This window comes from Myxine glutinosa, chromosome 10, assembly GCF_964187855.1.
Source record: "Myxine glutinosa chromosome 10, kmMyxGlut1.1, whole genome shotgun sequence".
NCBI classification, from domain to species: domain Eukaryota; kingdom Metazoa; phylum Chordata; class Myxini; order Myxiniformes; family Myxinidae; genus Myxine; species Myxine glutinosa.
In genome coordinates, this window is record NC_136270.1 from 12,901,593 (window position 1) to 12,919,455 (window position 17,863).

The 17,863-nt window shown below is 44.3% G+C and overlaps 1 protein-coding gene across 2 annotated transcripts in view; it reads left to right on the plus strand.

Annotated features, from left to right (window-relative positions):
* Positions 1–17,863, plus strand: part of LOC137434230 (uncharacterized) — a 43,590-nt gene that overhangs the window by 14,371 nt on the left and 11,356 nt on the right. For both annotated transcript variants that reach the window (XM_068127027.2, XM_078785342.1), the window contains exons 6-9: positions 124–182; positions 1,215–1,378; positions 1,504–1,663; positions 17,535–17,747. In XM_068127027.2, the coding sequence (XP_067983128.2) occupies positions 124–182; positions 1,215–1,378; positions 1,504–1,663; positions 17,535–17,747 (596 nt within the window). The remainder of the gene's footprint in view (positions 1–123; positions 183–1,214; positions 1,379–1,503; positions 1,664–17,534; positions 17,748–17,863) is intronic.

Consider the following 17,863-nt stretch of genomic DNA (forward strand, 5'->3'; position numbering starts at 1 on the left):
TCAACCTATAAATCAATTCCTTCTCTGCTATGCCAACGCACACAAGCACCATGGTAATACAAGCCATCCTTCATGACTTAAAACATTTCAAGTACAAACCTAAGTGCATTGTTTGTGTTGCAGATAGAACCGTTCTTTTGGAACGTATCAGGGTTCCAGGAGGTCATCGTAAAAGGAATACGGTATGCTGTACAGTGTACAGTGTACATACGTGTGCTGCACCTGGGCTTAATACTCAGTTTGTAAACTTTATGAAACGAGCATCTGGCCAATCAACAAAATGCTCCCATCGCTGTCTGATCCCATTGTTGTCTGATCCCATTATCGTTGCCTGATCCGACATCATTGCCTGATCCCATCTTGTTGCCTGATCCCATTATGTTGCCTGATCCCATCTTGTTGCCTGATCCCATCTTGTTGCCTTATCCCATCCCATTGCCTGATCCCATATCGTTGACTGATCCCATACTGTTGATTGATCCCATATAATTGCCCTGATGCCATATAATTGGCTTGATCCCATATTGTTGGCCTGATCCCATTATCGTTGCCTGATCCCATATCGTTGCCTGATCCCATTATCGTTGCCTGATCCCATATCGTTGCCTGATCCCATATCGTTGCCTGATCCCATTATCGTTGCCTGATCCCACTATCGTTGTCTGAACCCATATCATTGCCTGATCCTATTATCGTTGCCTGATCCCATATCATTGCCCGATCCCATATCGTTGCCTGATCCCATATCGTTGCCTGATCCCATTATCATTGCCTGATCCCACTATCGTTGTCTGAACCCATATCATTGCATGATCCTATTATCGTTGCCTGATCCCATATCATTGCCTGATCCCATCTCGTTGCCTGATCCCATATCGTTACCTCATCCCATTATCGTTGCCTGATCCGACATCATTGCCTGATCCCATCTTGTTGCCTGATCCCATCATGTTGCCTGATCCCATATCGTTGCATGATCCCATTATCGTTGCCTGATCCCATTATCGTTGCCTGGTCCCATTATCGTTGCCTGATCCCATATCATTGCCTGATCCCATATCATTGCATGATGCTATCGTTGTCTGAAGCCTGTTTGTTCTGGATCCTCGCTTTGATGAACAGAAGCCCTACTACTCCAGTGTTGGTAATTTGTAAATGGAAAACACCATTAGTTGTTTAATATTATGCTTTTGCATTTCTCCGCACTTGTTCAGGCCAGGCAGTGTCATTGTGGATTGTGAGGCAGTATTCAGCGCAGGCCCAGTGCGGAACTTATTGCATGACATGTCGAAGCTCTTGTGGAAGTCGGGGCTGCCTCGTGCCGTGAGCGCTGGGTTGACCATCGCTGGCAGCCGGGTCACCAACCTGATCCTCACTGGTACTTTATACATCTCAGTTGCAATGCATTCGTATGAATTAACTACTTGAGGTTCCTGCGTGGGAGGTCTTGGGAAGGTGGACACCTTTTAAAATGAAAAAGAAAAATCATGTTTTTTGGATCAGGAACACGTCCCGTCCTCTGTGGATCCGTGTTTACCTGTGAACCTGGCTTCAAGTGCCTACAGCAGCTTGGGAAACCAGTATGTCGTTCACTCTGTCACCTGGGCCTTTGCCAACATGAGGGGGTGTGTAGTCATCCATCAGGAGAACTGCCCAGCTGCAGGTAAATCACATTCATCTCATCTTCATTGAACACTTACTTTATATTAAAACCTTTCACCACCAAAATCAGAGATTCATAATGTGTTGTAGTTTTGTAGTTGGTAAATTCATAATGTTTTCATTCAAAAGGTTTTTGATTCAGGATGTTAATGATACACATCCTTAATTTGTGGGCCGATCTATACATTATATAAGTATCAATTGCCCTGGGCCCCATTCCCATTACTCCAACCTCTTAACACCATCTTCTTCCCTTCCTCCTCATTTCCCCCATCCATTCATTTCTCCTTAATATTTCCTCGATTTTCCTTTACTTATCTCCTCCACCAAATGCAAACATCTTGTAGTTGGTGTTGGTGTTAAGACAAACACAATTTGGTTGAATAGATTCTTGCAGTCGCGTATGCTGAATCACGTTAGCGAGCATCCATTTGTCTTTGATCATTTGATTCAATAACATTTGAAACACTTCCTGCCATGCCTGATGTAGTCCCAGTTTCTCTGTTCGCCTTTGTTCCTAACTGTATGTTTCACTGGCCTCATGTTTTGCAGTCTGCACTATCTGTACTTTAGTTCCTGTTTATTTTGTGAAGTATGCCCTGCCAGCATTTACAAATGGAAACAGAAAAACAAGAAAACAAGCTTCATGAGGGATACACGGCTATTGGATGGCCGTGTTGAGGCCTCGCCCCAGGCAGATGTGGGCAAATGAGGCTTTGCTCCTTTGGTTTCCTCCATGATCTTTGCTTTGGTTTCCTCCGTCATCTTTCCTTTGGTTTCCTCCATCATCTTTCCTTTGGTTTCCTCCATGATCTTTGCTTTGGTTTCCTCCATCATCTTTCCTTTGGTTTCCTCCATCATCTTTCCTTTGGTTTCCTTGTTCATCTTTACTTGGGTTTCCTCCATCATCTTTGCTTGGGTTTCCTCCATGATCTTTGCTTTGGTTTCCTCCATCATCTTTCCTTTGGTTTCCTTGTTCATCTTTACTTGGGTTTCCTCCATCATCTTTGCTTGGGTTTCCTCCATCATCTTTCCTTTGGTTTCCTTGTTCATCTTTACTTGGGTTTCCTCCATCATCTTTGCTTGGGTTTCCTCCATGATCTTTGCTTTGGTTTCCTCCATCATCTTTCCTTTGGTTTCCTTGTTCATCTTTACTTGGGTTTCCTCCATGATCTTTGCTTTGGTTTCCTCCATCATCTTTCCTTTGGTTTCCTTGTTCATCTTTACTTGGGTTTCCTCCATCATCTTTGCTTGGGTTTCCTCCATGATCTTTGCTTTGGTTTCCTCCATCATCTTTCCTTTGGTTTCCTTGTTCATCTTTGCTTGGGTTTCCTCCATCATCTTTGCTTGGGTTTCCTTGATCATCTTTGCTTGGGTTTCCTTGATCATCTTTGCTTGGGTTTCCTTGATCATCTTTGCTTGGGTTTCCTTGATCATCTTTGCTTTGGTTTCCCCGATCTTGTTTGTTTGGGTTTCCTTGATCATCTTTGCTTTCCTCGATCATCTTTGCTTTGGTTTCCTTGATCATCTTTGCTTTGGTTTCCTCCATCATCATTGCTTGGGTTTCCTCGATCATCTTTGCTTTGGTTTCCTCCATCATCTTTGCTTTGGTTTCCTCCATCATCATTGCTTGGGTTTCCTCCATCATCTTTGCTTTGGTTTCCTTGATCATCTTTGCTTTGGTTTCCTCCATCATCATTGCTTGGGTTTCCTTGATCATCTTTGCTTGGGTTTCCTCGATCATCGCTGCTTGGGTTTCCTTGATCATCTTTGCTTTGGTTTCCTTGATCATCTTTGCTTTGGTTTCCTCCATCATCATTGCTTGGGTTTCCTCGATCATCTTTGCTTTGGTTTCCTCCATCATCTTTGCTTTGGTTTCCTCCATCATCTTTGCTTTGGTTTCCTTGAGCATCTTTGCTTTGGTTTCCTCCATCATCATTGCTTGGGTTTCCTCCATCATCTTTGCTTGGGTTTCCTCGATCATCGCTGCTTGGGTTTCCTTGATCATCTTTGCTTTGGTTTCCTTGATCATCTTTGCTTTGGTTTCCTTGATCATCATTGCTTGGGTTTCCTTGATCATCTTTGCTTGGGTTTCCTTGATCATCTTTGCTTTGGTTTCCTTGATCATCTTTGCTTGGGTTTCCTTGATCATCTTTGCTTGGGTTTCCTTGATCATCTTTGCTTTGGTTTCCTTGATCATCATTGCTTTGGTTTCCTCCATCATCATTGCTTGGGTTTCCTTGATCATCGTTGCTTGGGTTTCCTTGATCATCTTTGCTTGGGTTTCCTTGATCATCTTTGCTTGGGTTTCCTTGATCATCTTTGCTTTGGTTTCCTTGATCATCATTGCTTTGGTTTCCTCCATCATCATTGCTTGGGTTTCCTCGATCATCTTTGCTTTGGTTTCCTCGATCATCTTTGCTTTGGTTTCCTTCATCATCTTTGCTTTGGTTTCCTCCATCATCTTTGCTTTGGTTTCCTCGATCATCTTTGCTTGGGTTTCCTTGATCATCGTTGCTTGGGTTTCCTTGATCATCTTTGCTTGGGTGTCCTCCATCATCTTTGCTTGGGTTTCCTTGATCATCTTTGCTTGGGTTTCCTTGATCATCTTTGCTTTGGTTTCCTTGATCATCATTGCTTTGGTTTCCTCCATCATCTTTGCTTTGGTTTCCTTGAGCATCTTTGCTTTGGTTTCCTCCATCATCATTGCTTGGGTTTCCTCCATCATCTTTGCTTGGGTTTCCTCGATCATCGCTGCTTGGGTTTCCTTGATCATCTTTGCTTTGGTTTCCTTGATCATCTTTGCTTTGGTTTCCTTGATCATCATTGCTTGGGTTTCCTTGATCATCTTTGCTTGGGTTTCCTTGATCATCTTTGCTTTGGTTTCCTTGATCATCTTTGCTTGGGTTTCCTTGATCATCTTTGCTTGGGTTTCCTTGATCATCATTGCTTGGGTTTCCTTGACCATCGTTGCTTGGGTTTCCTTGATCATCTTTGCTTGGGTGTCCTCCATAATCTTTGCTTGGGTTTCCTTGATCATCTTTGCTTGGGTTTCCTCGATCATCTTTGCTTTGGTTTCCTTGATCATCATTGCTTTGGTTTCCTTGATCATCTTTGCTTGGGTTTCCTTGATCATCTTTGCTTTGGTTTCCTTGATCATCATTGCTTTGGTTTCCTCCATCATCTTTGCTTGGGTTTCCTTGATCATCTTTGCTTGGGTTTCCTCCATCATCTTTGCTTTAGTTTCCTCCATCATCTTTGCTTTGGTTTCCTCCATCTTCTTTGCTTTGGTTTCCTCCATCATCTTTGCTTTGGTTTCCTCCATCATCTTTGCTTTGGTTTCCTCCATCATCTTTGCTCCTTGGGTTTCCTTGATCATCTTTGCTTTGGTTTCCTTGATCATCTTTGCTTTGGTTTCCTCCATCATCTTTGCTCCTTTGGTTTCCTCCATCATCTTTGCTCCTTGGGTTTCCTTGATCATCTTTGCTTTGGTTTCCTTGATCATCTTTGCTTTGGTTTCCTCGATCATCTTTGCTTGGGTTTCCTCGATCATCTTTGCTTGGGTTTCCTCGATCATCTTTGCTTGGGTTTCCTCGATCATCTTTGCTTGGGTTTCCTCGATCATCTTTGCTTGGGTTTCCTTGATCATCTTTGCTTGGGTTTCCTCGATCATCTTTGCTTGGGTTTCCTTGATCATCTTTGCTTTGGTTTCCTCCATCATCTTTGCTTGGGTTTCCTCGATCATCTTTGCTTGGGTTTCCTCGATCATCTTTGCTTGGGTTTCCTTGATCATCGTTGCTTGGGTTTCCTCGATTATCTTTGCTTGGGTTTCCTTGATCATCTTTGCTTTGGTTTCCTCCATCATCTTTGCTCCTTTGGTTTCCTTGATCATCTTTGCTTTGGTTTCCTCCATCATCTTTGCTTTGGTTTCCTCCATCATCTTTGCTCCTTTGGTTTCCTCCATAATCTTTGCTTTGGTTTCCTCCATCATCTTTGCTTTGGTTTCCTCCATCATCTTTGCTCCTTTGGTTTCCTCCATCATCTTTGCTTTGGTTTCCTCCATCATCTTTGCTTTGGTTTCCTCCATCATCTTTGCTTTGGTTTCCTCCATCATCTTTGCTTTGGTTTCCTCCATCATCTTTGCTCCTTTGGTTTCCTCCATCATCTTTGCTTTGGTTTCCTCCACCATCTTTGCTCCTTTGGTTTCCTTGATCATCTTTGCTTGGGTTTCCTTGATCATCTTTGCTTGGGTTTCCTTGATCATCTTTGCTTTGGTTTCCTCCATCATCTTTGCTTGGGTTTCCTCCATCATCTTTGCTTGGGTTTCCTTGATCATCTTTGCTTTGGTTTCCTCCATCATCTTTGCTGCTTTGGTTTCCTCCATCATCTTTGCTTGGGTTTCCTTGATCATCGTTGCTTGGGTTTCTTTGATCATCTTTGCTTTGGTTTCCTACATCATCTTTGCTTTGGTTTCCTCCATCATCTTTGCCCTGGTTTCCTCCATCATCTTTGCTTTGGTTTCCTCCATCATCATTGCTTTGGTTTCCTCCATCATCTTTGCTTGGGTTTCCTCCATGATCTTTGCTCCTTTGGATTTCTCCATGATCTTTTCTTTGGTTTCCTTGATCATCTTTGCATTGGTTTCCTCCATAATCTTTGCTCCTTTGGTTTCTTCCATGTTCTTTACATATTTGGTTTCCTCCATCATCTTTGCTCCTTTATTTCCTCCATGTTCTTTACATCTTTGTTTTCCTCCATCATCTTTGCGTTGGTTTTCTCCATCATCTTTGCTCCTTTGGTTTCCTCCATGTTCTTTTCATCTTTGGTTTCCGCCATCATCTTTGCTCCTCTGATTTCATTCATGTTCTTTAAATCTTTGGTTTCCTCCATCATCTTTGCTCCTTTGGTTTCCTCCACATTCTTTAAATCTTTGGTTTCCTCCATCATCTTTACTCCTTTGGTTTCCTCCACGTTCTTTAGATCATTGGTTTCCTCCATCATATTTGCTGGTATTTAAATTCCGATGCGCTTGGACCCTGGCAGTTCCACATTTTGTTTTTGCCACAGTCATTGTATTCCTTTGGGCATACCACTGCAGTCCATTTCCTATTTTGAGGGTACCATGTTTGGCACACGACCCCATCCAAATTCACATGACCATAATCTTTACTTTGGTTTGCGAATTTGCTACTTTCCCACATGATGTTTCTTTGTGTTTACAACAAGGGGGTTTATTTGTGGTCTTACTGTACATCCACCTATTAGGCATGAGCTTACCAGAGCTACAGCCCCTTACTTCCCAGTAGGATTGTACTGCAGCCAATACTGGGTAGAAAATTTATGTCTCAATTTTATAGACCAGTCCCCCCCTGAGAGGGAACATCCATGGACACTTGTTTCGGGTGTTTTGGCCCTCGCCTTATGACGACAGCCTTTTCGACATAAAAAGGGTAAAAAAAAATTCGAAACTTTTGGACAGCTTGGGACACGTACCTTGACACCACGGCCAAAGTGGACAGTCCAACTTTGGGGCCACTAGGTTTCATGGTTTTGGAGTTATGGAGGAGACAGACGGATGGACGGACACTGCCTTTTATTATTGTTAAATATATTGTCGTGTGACTACACTGTAGTGAACACCGCAGGATGCCACAGATGAGCAAGCGAGCTTAACACTCAGAGGCGTTCAATTCAATATGACGGTATTTGTTATACGCGGGGGGGGGGAGGGAGTGGGGAAGAAGCCTTAAGCGCTTACCTTCACGGATCCCACCGGCAGTCTTCACACCTGGATAAATTAACTCAAACAACATGACAATAAAATGTACAAAAATAAACAGGTTTAATGAAAGAAAGGCTGGAAACAAGGAAAGCACGATAAAATAAAACTATGATTCCTAAATGGAGCGCTCCAGCACAGACCCGGATACAGACAAGGGATAAAAGAATTGAAAAGAAATGTGTTATTTGTGTGGCACTTAGCTCAAATTGGCTGGGGTGTCTCGCCAGGAATCGTCAGGATCGTCTGAAGCCTTGGCGTCTTTGCACGCGAAATGCGCTAATTGGCGCGAAGTAGGACTCCCACGCAAAGCGAACGAGCTTGGCGTGCAGCTCGCTCTTCCAGCCGCGCTTATCTTCACGATCTTGTTCGGGAAACCGCATCTCTCGGTCCACAGTTCTGCCTCCTCACGACCACTGTCAAGATGTCTGAACATGACCGACCGCGATGAATCTTCCTTGCGCAAGAGCAATAGCGACCGTTCACCAACAAAGTCCGGACCCAAGAGACAAGAGAAAATGTTGGCACATGACCGTTCACCACCAGTTCCAAAACGAGAAGGGCGAGAGGACGTCGATGCTGAGAGACCAAAATGCGACCGTTCGTTAACAAAGTCCATAACGAGAAGAAGCCAGAAGGGCAAAATGTCCGCCGTTCCAATGATTTTGTATGCACGGCCCTGATGTCATCTGTGCCTGCTTCACCAATCCCATAGTCCTTTCTTACCAGTCTTCTGTGCCAATCACTGCTCTTTGGGCGTGTCTCCACAGAGATTCTGTGCCTCTGCGCTCACCAGGTCGGTGTTATCCACGGTAATGCTTCATTCCTGGTTTCCGGTTGGGTTTTATTTAGTGTGTTTTACTGTTTAATGGCCGATTTCTTACTATTTGTCTGTAGTGCGGCGTCATAAGGAACATAGGAAAAGATTACAGAGGCAATTACATACAGGGGATTAATTACCCATAATCCCTCACTAATTAACAAGCCCCACACCTCTCATGGAGACGAAGATACAAGCTTACCCGACATCCGGTCTACACAAATTCCCTACTTATGATGCATCGAGGTTTCTTCTTCTTCAGGACAGTCGGAGCACACTAATATATACACTCTACCTGGACTAAGGTATCCCTACCCCATAAACATAACAATATCTATATATATATATATATATATATTAGGGTGGTGCTCAAAATAATTTTTTTTAAATATTTACTGGGACATGGCTTTATGTTGTTCCTTTTGTTCCAAAATGAAAAGACACCAAATATGAAAGCAATCTGATTTTATTTAGGGGTGCCACATCAGCCTTCAAAATAAAGGTGTCTACAAAACTTTTCTATATATGGATCGAAAGCAAAACCAGAAGTTTGTTTTATGAAAATCCACCCTCCACTCACTTTCTTTGTATTCTAGCAAACACAAGTTACAATAGCTGCACAAATAGCACTATATTGCTATGAAAACTCAAATTCAATGATAACAATCCAAATGTTCAGTTCATAAAATGAAGAGACACCATATCACATAATATTAAAAAACCCAAATATAATGAGAAATGTAACTCCTATTTCTGGGCCTGTTTCACCACTGTTGCCTTCTTGGCATCGGGGTACATCTTCCTGTGAGCAGCAACAACTTGGAGCAGAGCTTGCTTTTGCTCTTCATCCTTTGTAAGGAGCTTATTGTAGTCTTGTATCAATGCGACACCCCTTTCTGCCCTGTCGTTCACCACGACTAAGCCACTGGCGGCTTTCTTTGCTTCCTGAAAGCTGGTTTCTTGCTCCCATGAACCAGGATCCTTATCCATCCAATCAGTTGGGGTCCCTAGGATGCTGAAGAAATGCTTGGTGTGTTTTGTTATGAGGCCAGCGATTGACAGGGCGGTTCCTCGTTTGATAGCTGGTCTCTTTGGAGAGGGGTTTTCACCGTCATTTTTCAATGCTTCAATCATATTGATCTTGCTTTCTTTGTCAATTCTGGTGTCAAAGAATGCAAATGCCACTAGTACTAGGCTCATGTACCACGTGTGGCGGCCAAGTGCCTTCAAGGCTGCCTGAGCCATCTTCTGATTGATTTGTTCAAACTTTTCCAACTTCTTGAAGAGGTTAATGTCATTCAGGGGAGCCTCAATAGCTTGTGGAGCCCGAAACCAAGCCTGTACATACACAAGGCAGACAAAAATGTTGAAGGCTCGGAGTTCTCTCGCCTCTCGAAGTGTCAAGTGGAACTCTGACCGAAACATGAACACCTGTAGTGAATATAGTGCTTTTGCCATCCATCTGGCTCTGTGTATTGCTCCTGGAGCCATGATCCGGATTCCACGAGGTGGGATTCCTCCCATGTAGATGACAGTCAGTTCTAGGAGTTCACGATAATCATCTCGTGGCTGCTGATCTTTCAAACACACAAGAGCAAATTCCTGAGCTTCATCCATCATGTCATTGTTCTGTGCAAACTCAGCTGCCGTATCAGGATCTGTGAATCCATTTTTTGGTTGGTGATGGGCAATGGATGGCCACTCCGCCTGAAACCGCTTAAAAAGCTGGATGTCAGGGCCTGATGAAGGACCGAAAAGAGTGGTGAAAACATCTCCCAGAATGATTTCGTGCGCATGATGGCGGCAAGCCAAATGAATTAGTTCAGTCTGTAGCTTCTTTTCAATGAGGACAGCAGCCCCTCCACGAACACCTGAATTGCTGGCCGTTGTGTCAAAAGACAAAGCCTTCACCTTGCCCACAAGGTTCCAGCTCTTCATTGTGTCCACTACAGCGGTTGCCATAGCTTCTCCTCCCCCGTCAGGTAACTTGGGAACATTCAACAGCTGCTCTATTCCATGGTACTGGTTGGACACAAGGATTGGAAGACGATCCACCTTCACATGCACAAAATCTCCAGTGACATCGGGAAGAAGCTTTCCATCCCAATGGACCACTAAAGGACCCTGCACATTATGATGAAATGCTTCTTTTATTTCGTCCATGGTTTTGCATCGATGCATCATGCGATTCCGCCGCACTGTCCATCGGTTTAGTGCCAGCTCTGCAGGATCCCATCCTACTGCTCTACAAATGGATGCCAAGTTGTGGACAGCCATTCGGTCACTTGTTTTCGTACGATCCAAAGAAGCTGCGACTTCAGGAGTGACAATGTTGATAGGCCTTCTTTTCTTGGGACGAGATATCCCACCATCAGATGATGAAGAACCAGCCTGTGCCGTGGTCTCAGAGTCAGAGTCTGAGTCTGTGACTTCCATAGCAGTAGCACCCTTCATGACCATTTCCTGTCTCTTATTTTCCTTCTCTGCCTTAGTCTTCTCCTTTTCTTCCCTTTCTTTCTTTCGCTTCGTTTTTGCTTCCAACACAGTGTCTACAGATCCCATTGAAGCCTTTCTCTCTGAGAATTGATCGTGAAGAAACTTCCTGTCCTCGGGGTTGGTGATTATGGCCTCCGAATCTGCATGCCTAAGATCAAACGTCTTCTCCAAGGAGGCCTTGAAGGATGCTTCCTTTTTCTCTTGGGTCGCACCACCCCGCTTTGCACCTTTTTGGAGGCTCCTCCATTCTTCATATAGCCTCTCCAAACGATGGATGCAGTGCTGCTTCGTCGTTGTAGGTAGGTGAGCTTTTTCCCAGAACTTCACAACCTCTTCAATGGTGAGGGTTGCACTCTCCCGGGCAGTGCGATTCTCCTTCTTCAGGTGATGGAAAAACAGGACAAGAGATTGATGCACAGTCGGGAGCTTGGCACCTTTGATGGCATCTCCAGAAGTGGACCCAATGAGATACACATTATCCTGAGCCAGAGTTTTCAATGAAACACTGGTACTAGCACATGCCATATCTGCAAAATAAGCAAGAATGTGGGTAAAATCCTGTTAATTCTTACTCCACAGGGTCACTCTCTACAAAAGAGCCACAGTCAATAAGTTAGGCCTACATATTACACACTAAAAAAGCGTACCCCTGACCCCGGGAACCTGTACAAAACATGCATGAAAATTGCCCAGATAGTGATCATAGGAAGTCTCAAAACTGTATGTATAATATATTGTATATATATATAATGTATAATGTGTATTTATGTATATTTATTATTTAATGTATATTTACTATATATTTATTTTTAATATTATATTTAATGTATATATATAATTATGTATTTATTTTGTGTATATACAGCCCAAAAAATGGGAATTCCTATTTTTGCATGGGGGAAAATTCATCACTGATGTGGCACCCCTAAATATTATTGGATTCCATTCACATTTGGTGTGGTTTCCTTTGACAGCAAAAGGAACAAAAATAGACCATGTCCCGGAGAACATCTGCATTTTGATTTTTTGAAGCCCACCCTAAATATATGTATGTATATATATATATATATATATATATATATATATATATATATATATATATATATATATAGTTACGGTCCGCGGTTAAGGATGTTGTTTGCCGAGCGAAGGCGCCGCGGCCGAACAGTTTTTTCCCGACTAAACCCGATTCACCCAGACGTTGGCCGTATCGCGCCACAGCTACTCAATATGGAAAAGACTAAGACGACGAATGCAAAGAGGAAGAAGAAGAAGACGTACAGAAGAGTAACGGGGTTTATTATTATTTACACACACATAAGCAAAAAGAGCAGTCACGGGTATTTACAGCGGACATGAAAAAAACAGGTAACACAGTGCAAATTACTAGCTTATACAGACTTAATTACCTACCCAGGACAGAACAAACAAAGACGACTCACATGGGGAATGATGATAGGAATTGGCTGGAAGGAGAGGAAAGTCCAATTGGGCCGGCAGCACGATCCGCGCGTTGACGCAGCCGCCGTTCCTTCGCGGCCCTGCTCCAAACTGCCGTCCAGGCCCCAAACGGCTGTCGAGTCTTGTTGCTGCTGTAGACGCTGCTGCTGGCGAGCAAGGTGACGAATAGCAGGCTTTGTGCTTCCCTGGATGATCTCCGCTTTTGGACCTCACAACTCAGCTCTTGTCATAGCTCATCTCTCTTCTCAGCTCATCTGCCTTTTGCACCTCACCACGCAGCTCAGCTCAGCCTTGGACCTTTTTGCAACTCTCTCGTAAAAGCTCCTCTCCTTTCTCAGCCCATCTCATGTCTCTTTCGGGAACGTCCCGCGGCGGGTTATATAGCCCCCGCCCCTCAACCTTTTCGAACCTCCTTGCTGTTCCTTTCCACACCCTCTCCAAGTCCAACCCCTTGTTCGTGGTTGGTTGAGTGGGGCTGACTCACTCCTCCCCTCTCTGACGAGGTGGGGACCCGCCTTTCTTCCCCAACCCTGCCTCGTGGTCAATGGCGGCAATTGGAGGGGATGTAATTGGCAATCGAGGCTTGGCAATGACGAAAGGGGGAAATGGAGGTTTTTGGGAATGCGAATGAAGGGAATCTATCTCTTTTACTTGGTGCAATGGAGTGTCAGGTTACTGGAAGACAAGGCCTTACTCTAAAACACATAATAAAGATATAAGCTACTGAACAAGGGTTTTATCGTGTCCTTCAATGTGGTGTTTCATGGAATTAACTACCGGGACGCCCTTTTTACCTTTACACAACTCTGGAGGCAGGAGGGGCCATAATCCAACAATGTTACACAGCAATTTCCAATACAATACACACAATCAAAAAAATACAATCCTCATATCCGCAACAATATATATATATTGTTGCAGTTGTGCCATAAAGGCAAACCCCCTATAGTTCGTTGCACGACAACATGTAGCCTGCAGTAGTTAGTTATGTCTTATTGAATGTAAAGATTAGCCCTTTCCCATTGTGTAGTAAACAAAACCAAATATGCGTTGAAGTTAGACAGGATTTCAAACCTCCGTGTGGTTAAGGAAAGCCATTACTATGGGCAGGATGGCATGGCCAAAAGCACGGCCCAGGTGACCAATGGCGAGCCGGGAACCCGTCGCCATGATGCGACAAGCCTCAGCCAATGGGAGGCTGTGGAACATTTTTGCATGCGTGGGTGGATCTGGTAAAAGCCCACGCGGATCGTAATTTCATTCTCTTGCCTTGGATTTTGCCTCGTGGACGATACGACTCTCTTTGCTTTGGATTTTCGCTGCGCACAGGACGACATCTCTCTTGCCTTGGATTTTGCCTCATGGACGACACAACTCTCTTTGCTTTGGATTTTCGCTGCGCACAGGACGACATCTCTCTTGGCTTGGATTTCGCCACGTGAACGACACCCCTCTTGGACTCTGCCTCGCCAACGATAGTGCTCTTTGCCTTGGATTTCACAGCGCAGAGGACACACCTGAGCTCTTGCCCTTTTCACCACACCAACGACGAGACCTCGCTTGCCTTTTCGTTTCTTCCACGACGTGTGTTTTGGCCTTTGTGTTCTTCGTCAACACCCATCGCTTCTGCGCCGATCTCTAGCGCCATCCGGCTGACCTGCAAGCATTGGTTTCTCCGATGACTCACCTGAGCCGAAGTTTGTCTGCCTGCGTGGCAGCTTGTCCCACCTGTGCTAAGTTCGTCCTTGCCGACTTCGAGGTGGCGGTTCGTCCTACGGACCTGACCTCGTCCAGGCTGCACATGAGGACCGAACTGCGCACACCAGACCACGTGGCCAATTGCGAGGCAATCCCAGCATGTACATCGGTACGCCTTTAACCAGAGTGATATTCCCTGAGTGAGTGTGTCAGAGTGTGAAGGCACCAGTGGGGTTTATTATTAGGTAAGATTGGTAAGCTGAATCTTCGTCTCTGTTTCTCTGTGCCTTCAAAATAAAAGGCTGTACATTTGATTCCTTTCCAACCTGTCCTTTCTCCGTCCTTTGTCCATTGGTCTAGCATCATCCGAGACCAAATTTGGCTCGAATCGGGTTCATAAATCACGTCAGGTAACGCCACTTTCCACACCGTGCAAATCTGCTCGGCACGCAATTGAATAAGGTGTGTGGAAGCGAGGGTTCGGTCCCCGGTTTCTCCGGGCACGTGTCTTGAAGGTATTTGGAATATTGACCAGTAAACTCTTCAACGCGTGACTGGGAGATTGGCGATCGGAATTGCTTAGCAATCCATCAACCATGAACTTAGTCGTGGACGGCGGCCTCAGTGGAACCGGAGTTCGTGGGGAAACGGGGCATAAAGCCCCCCTTAGTACGTCGACGAACCCGGGATCCGCAACAATATATATTGTCGCGCAACTCCGATTAACACCAGAGTTGCGGATTGCCGATCACGAAGGCTTTAACTCCCGAGGCAAAAACTCAATGGCTGATTCCAAAACCAAAAAAAGCCCCAAGCGCACGGAATGGAGGGGAACGGCGAGAGCCCCCGCAGCCTTATCTATTAAAATCAACCACCCGGTAAACTGCGTTCAGAAATATGTACAGAAAATAATATAAGGGTTTATTGGGAAAAGCAAGGACAGTAAAAGCATGCGCCAGTAATAAAATATCCTACTTCGGGATCCCGCACACCAGATATCAAATACAAACAGGGGATGAATTAACAAAAAGAACACGTCATGTGTGCAAAATGTACGTGGAGCTCGGTCTTATCTGCTCTCGTTGTCTTGTCCATCCAACGCGGCCCCAAACTCCGGCATGGAAGAATCCTCCGTCCGCCTCGCACGCCCCGCCCGGCCCAAGCCAACGCCCTTGTCGCTGCACACGAGGTCCGTGCACCAAGCTCCAAGCACCACGCGGTCCCACCGCAGGACAGCGAGCTCCACTCGGGCTACACCTCAGCCCCACTCGGGCTGCGCAAGACGAAAAAGAGCTGCAATAGCGAGTCACTTTTCTGCGTCTCTCGAACCACTGCCAGAAGCAACTGCTCTGACCAAACTGCGTGCACTCCAGCGAACTGCCAATTCTCAACCACGAATCCAACTGCTCTGGACTGCGCCAGGAATGTAGCTAGTCTCAACTGCCCAATGGCATTCGGCTCTCTGTATCGCCTCGGCCGGTCACGTCAGCTCTGGCACGCTGCAAACCAATCGGTCTCCTCCACGCGCCTCGCTCAGGTCACGCCCACTGCGTCACTCTCACGCCCGCCCCCTACTCCGTGGTCGTAGCACGTGCTATGCGAGGTGGATAGGCCTCTCGGAGGTGTAGATGGCGGCGGCCATTATTGGCGGTGTCCTGGCCTGCTTTCTTCCTAGGTCATGTCAGGGGGGAGGGCGTTATTAGTGTTGTACTAAGGGATCCTAACTAAGTGTCTATGTGGTCTGCAGTGCCAAAAGGGACAAAAGTTTGATTACCAGGTGAGACATACAAGGGCTCTACTCATTATTCCCTACACTACTTAACACACGAATCTCCTGGTAGATTCACAATTATACACCTTAACCGACCAAAACGCCTACACATGGACTTATTACAAGGTAGTTTTCCTTACCGCGACACACGAAGCATGTTACCTACTCAGATCTAACTGCTCTACATATTGCTCTACCACCGACATAACAATATAATTACCCCACACACAAAGTGAAAAGTGGGGTTAAGCAATTAGGGCATGGTTGTCTGATCAGGTTATGATCAAGGAACAGCTTATTAAAATCTAATAATATGTTTTGAACGCCAATCGGAACATGAATAGGAAGACAAGTTTGCCATTTTACCATAGTTTGGCTCTGAATTTGTCCCAATCGCACACGTGCAAAGAGGAGTGAGATCATTTGTTTTACTCTGCCTGCCTGGCAGTCAAACAATTGAAAATCATTCCAAACAGGAAATTTACTGTTTTTAACCATAAAAACTTAAAAACTTAAACTTAAAAATTGATTAATTACTTAATTATTATCAATTTATTAATCACTTATTTATTTTCTCTCATCTGGGCAATATCTCAGGCACCTTCTGGGCGAGGAAGCTGATATTTGGACACGACAGTGATCAAGTGATTTGGCTATAAATGATTATTTTTGATTTATTGATTAATTGATTAATCAATTAATCGATTAATTGTTTAATTATTCGATTAATTAATTTTCAAAAGGTTCCAGATTCGGGTGAAACGGCGGTGGTTTAGGTATTCTATTAGCCAACTGATTAAGAAACTAATTATTTTACCATTATTATTTATTTATTTTTTATTATTAATCACTTATTTATTTTATTTCTCATCTGGGCAACATCTCAGGCACTTTTGAGCTAGGAAGCTGATATTTGGACATGACAGTGATCAAGTGATGTGGCTGTAAAGGATATTTTTGATTTATTGATTAATCAATCAATCAATTATTTAATTTTTGATTAATGACTTATTTACTTAATTTTCAAAAAGTTACAGCTTCGGATGTAACACTAGTGGTATAGGTATGCTATTATCCAATTGATTAAGAAATTATTTTACGATTATTATTTCTTTATTTAATTACACAATTAATCAATCAATTATTGTACATCTCTCCCGCCCAATACTGTCTCTGTAAATGCACGGCGGCATTGTCGGGTGCCAAAGGTGCCCCAGCAATGTCGCGCTCTGGAGGATATGGTATTTGTTTGGCATGGGGGCGGCATACTTTGAATGTATCTGTACTTGTATTTATTATTTTGTTGTTTGCAAAGTGGTGGATTTCACATTGTTTATCGGTGTTGTTATGACGTGTACACCAGTCCGACTCTGATGGCTTGAGGGTGGTCGTGCTATATTAAAGTTATGTACACTTTCTCGTTAATTCTTGTACGTTTTTTTTACCTGTGTTCTGTAAAGTATGTATCATGAGCTGTTCAATATGCCTCGTTTAAAAAGAATATATTCATCTCGACTTTGCGGTAGAGAGATGGCACCTAATTCTGTATTTTAACTAATTAATTCACAGGAATTTCTTTTTTGCTAACTCGTGCCCAAAACCCTTTTTTCTACCCAAAATTCATCAATTATTTCATATCCACTGATCCCATGACTATAGGGGTTGCTGTAGAACAGGTGGTTCAGCTCTTGTTTTCCCAACCTTTCCCATTTTCCCTCTTGTCCCATTTTTCCCATCACCTCTCGTGTCAGTATTGTGAAGCCATGCTGAGGTCCTTGAGGGCTTCGGGGTTTTTTTTTAGAAGGGGGGTGGCAAAGCTTTCTCTTATATGGATTTTGCTTTTCCAGGTGTCCTGTGGGGGAGGACTTTTGGTTTGTGGGATCGCAGTGCAATGAACGACGAACAAAGCAGAGCGTGAGTCTTACCGGTGTTGTTCTGGGCGCCATCTTGGCTGTTATTGCCATGGCCACCGTCACTGTGACTACCTTGCTGCTTAGGGCCAGGCAAAGAAGGAATCGGCGCAGCAGTAGGGCTGGAGATGCGGACTGTGCGGAGAGCAGGTGAGTCAATCGGAAAGGCATGGGTTACGTAGCTCAGAATGTTAAGTGGGAGACCGCACGTTGACAAACAATTAGCCTGGACATGATTGATGACCAGGCCAAGGCTTCTTTGATGT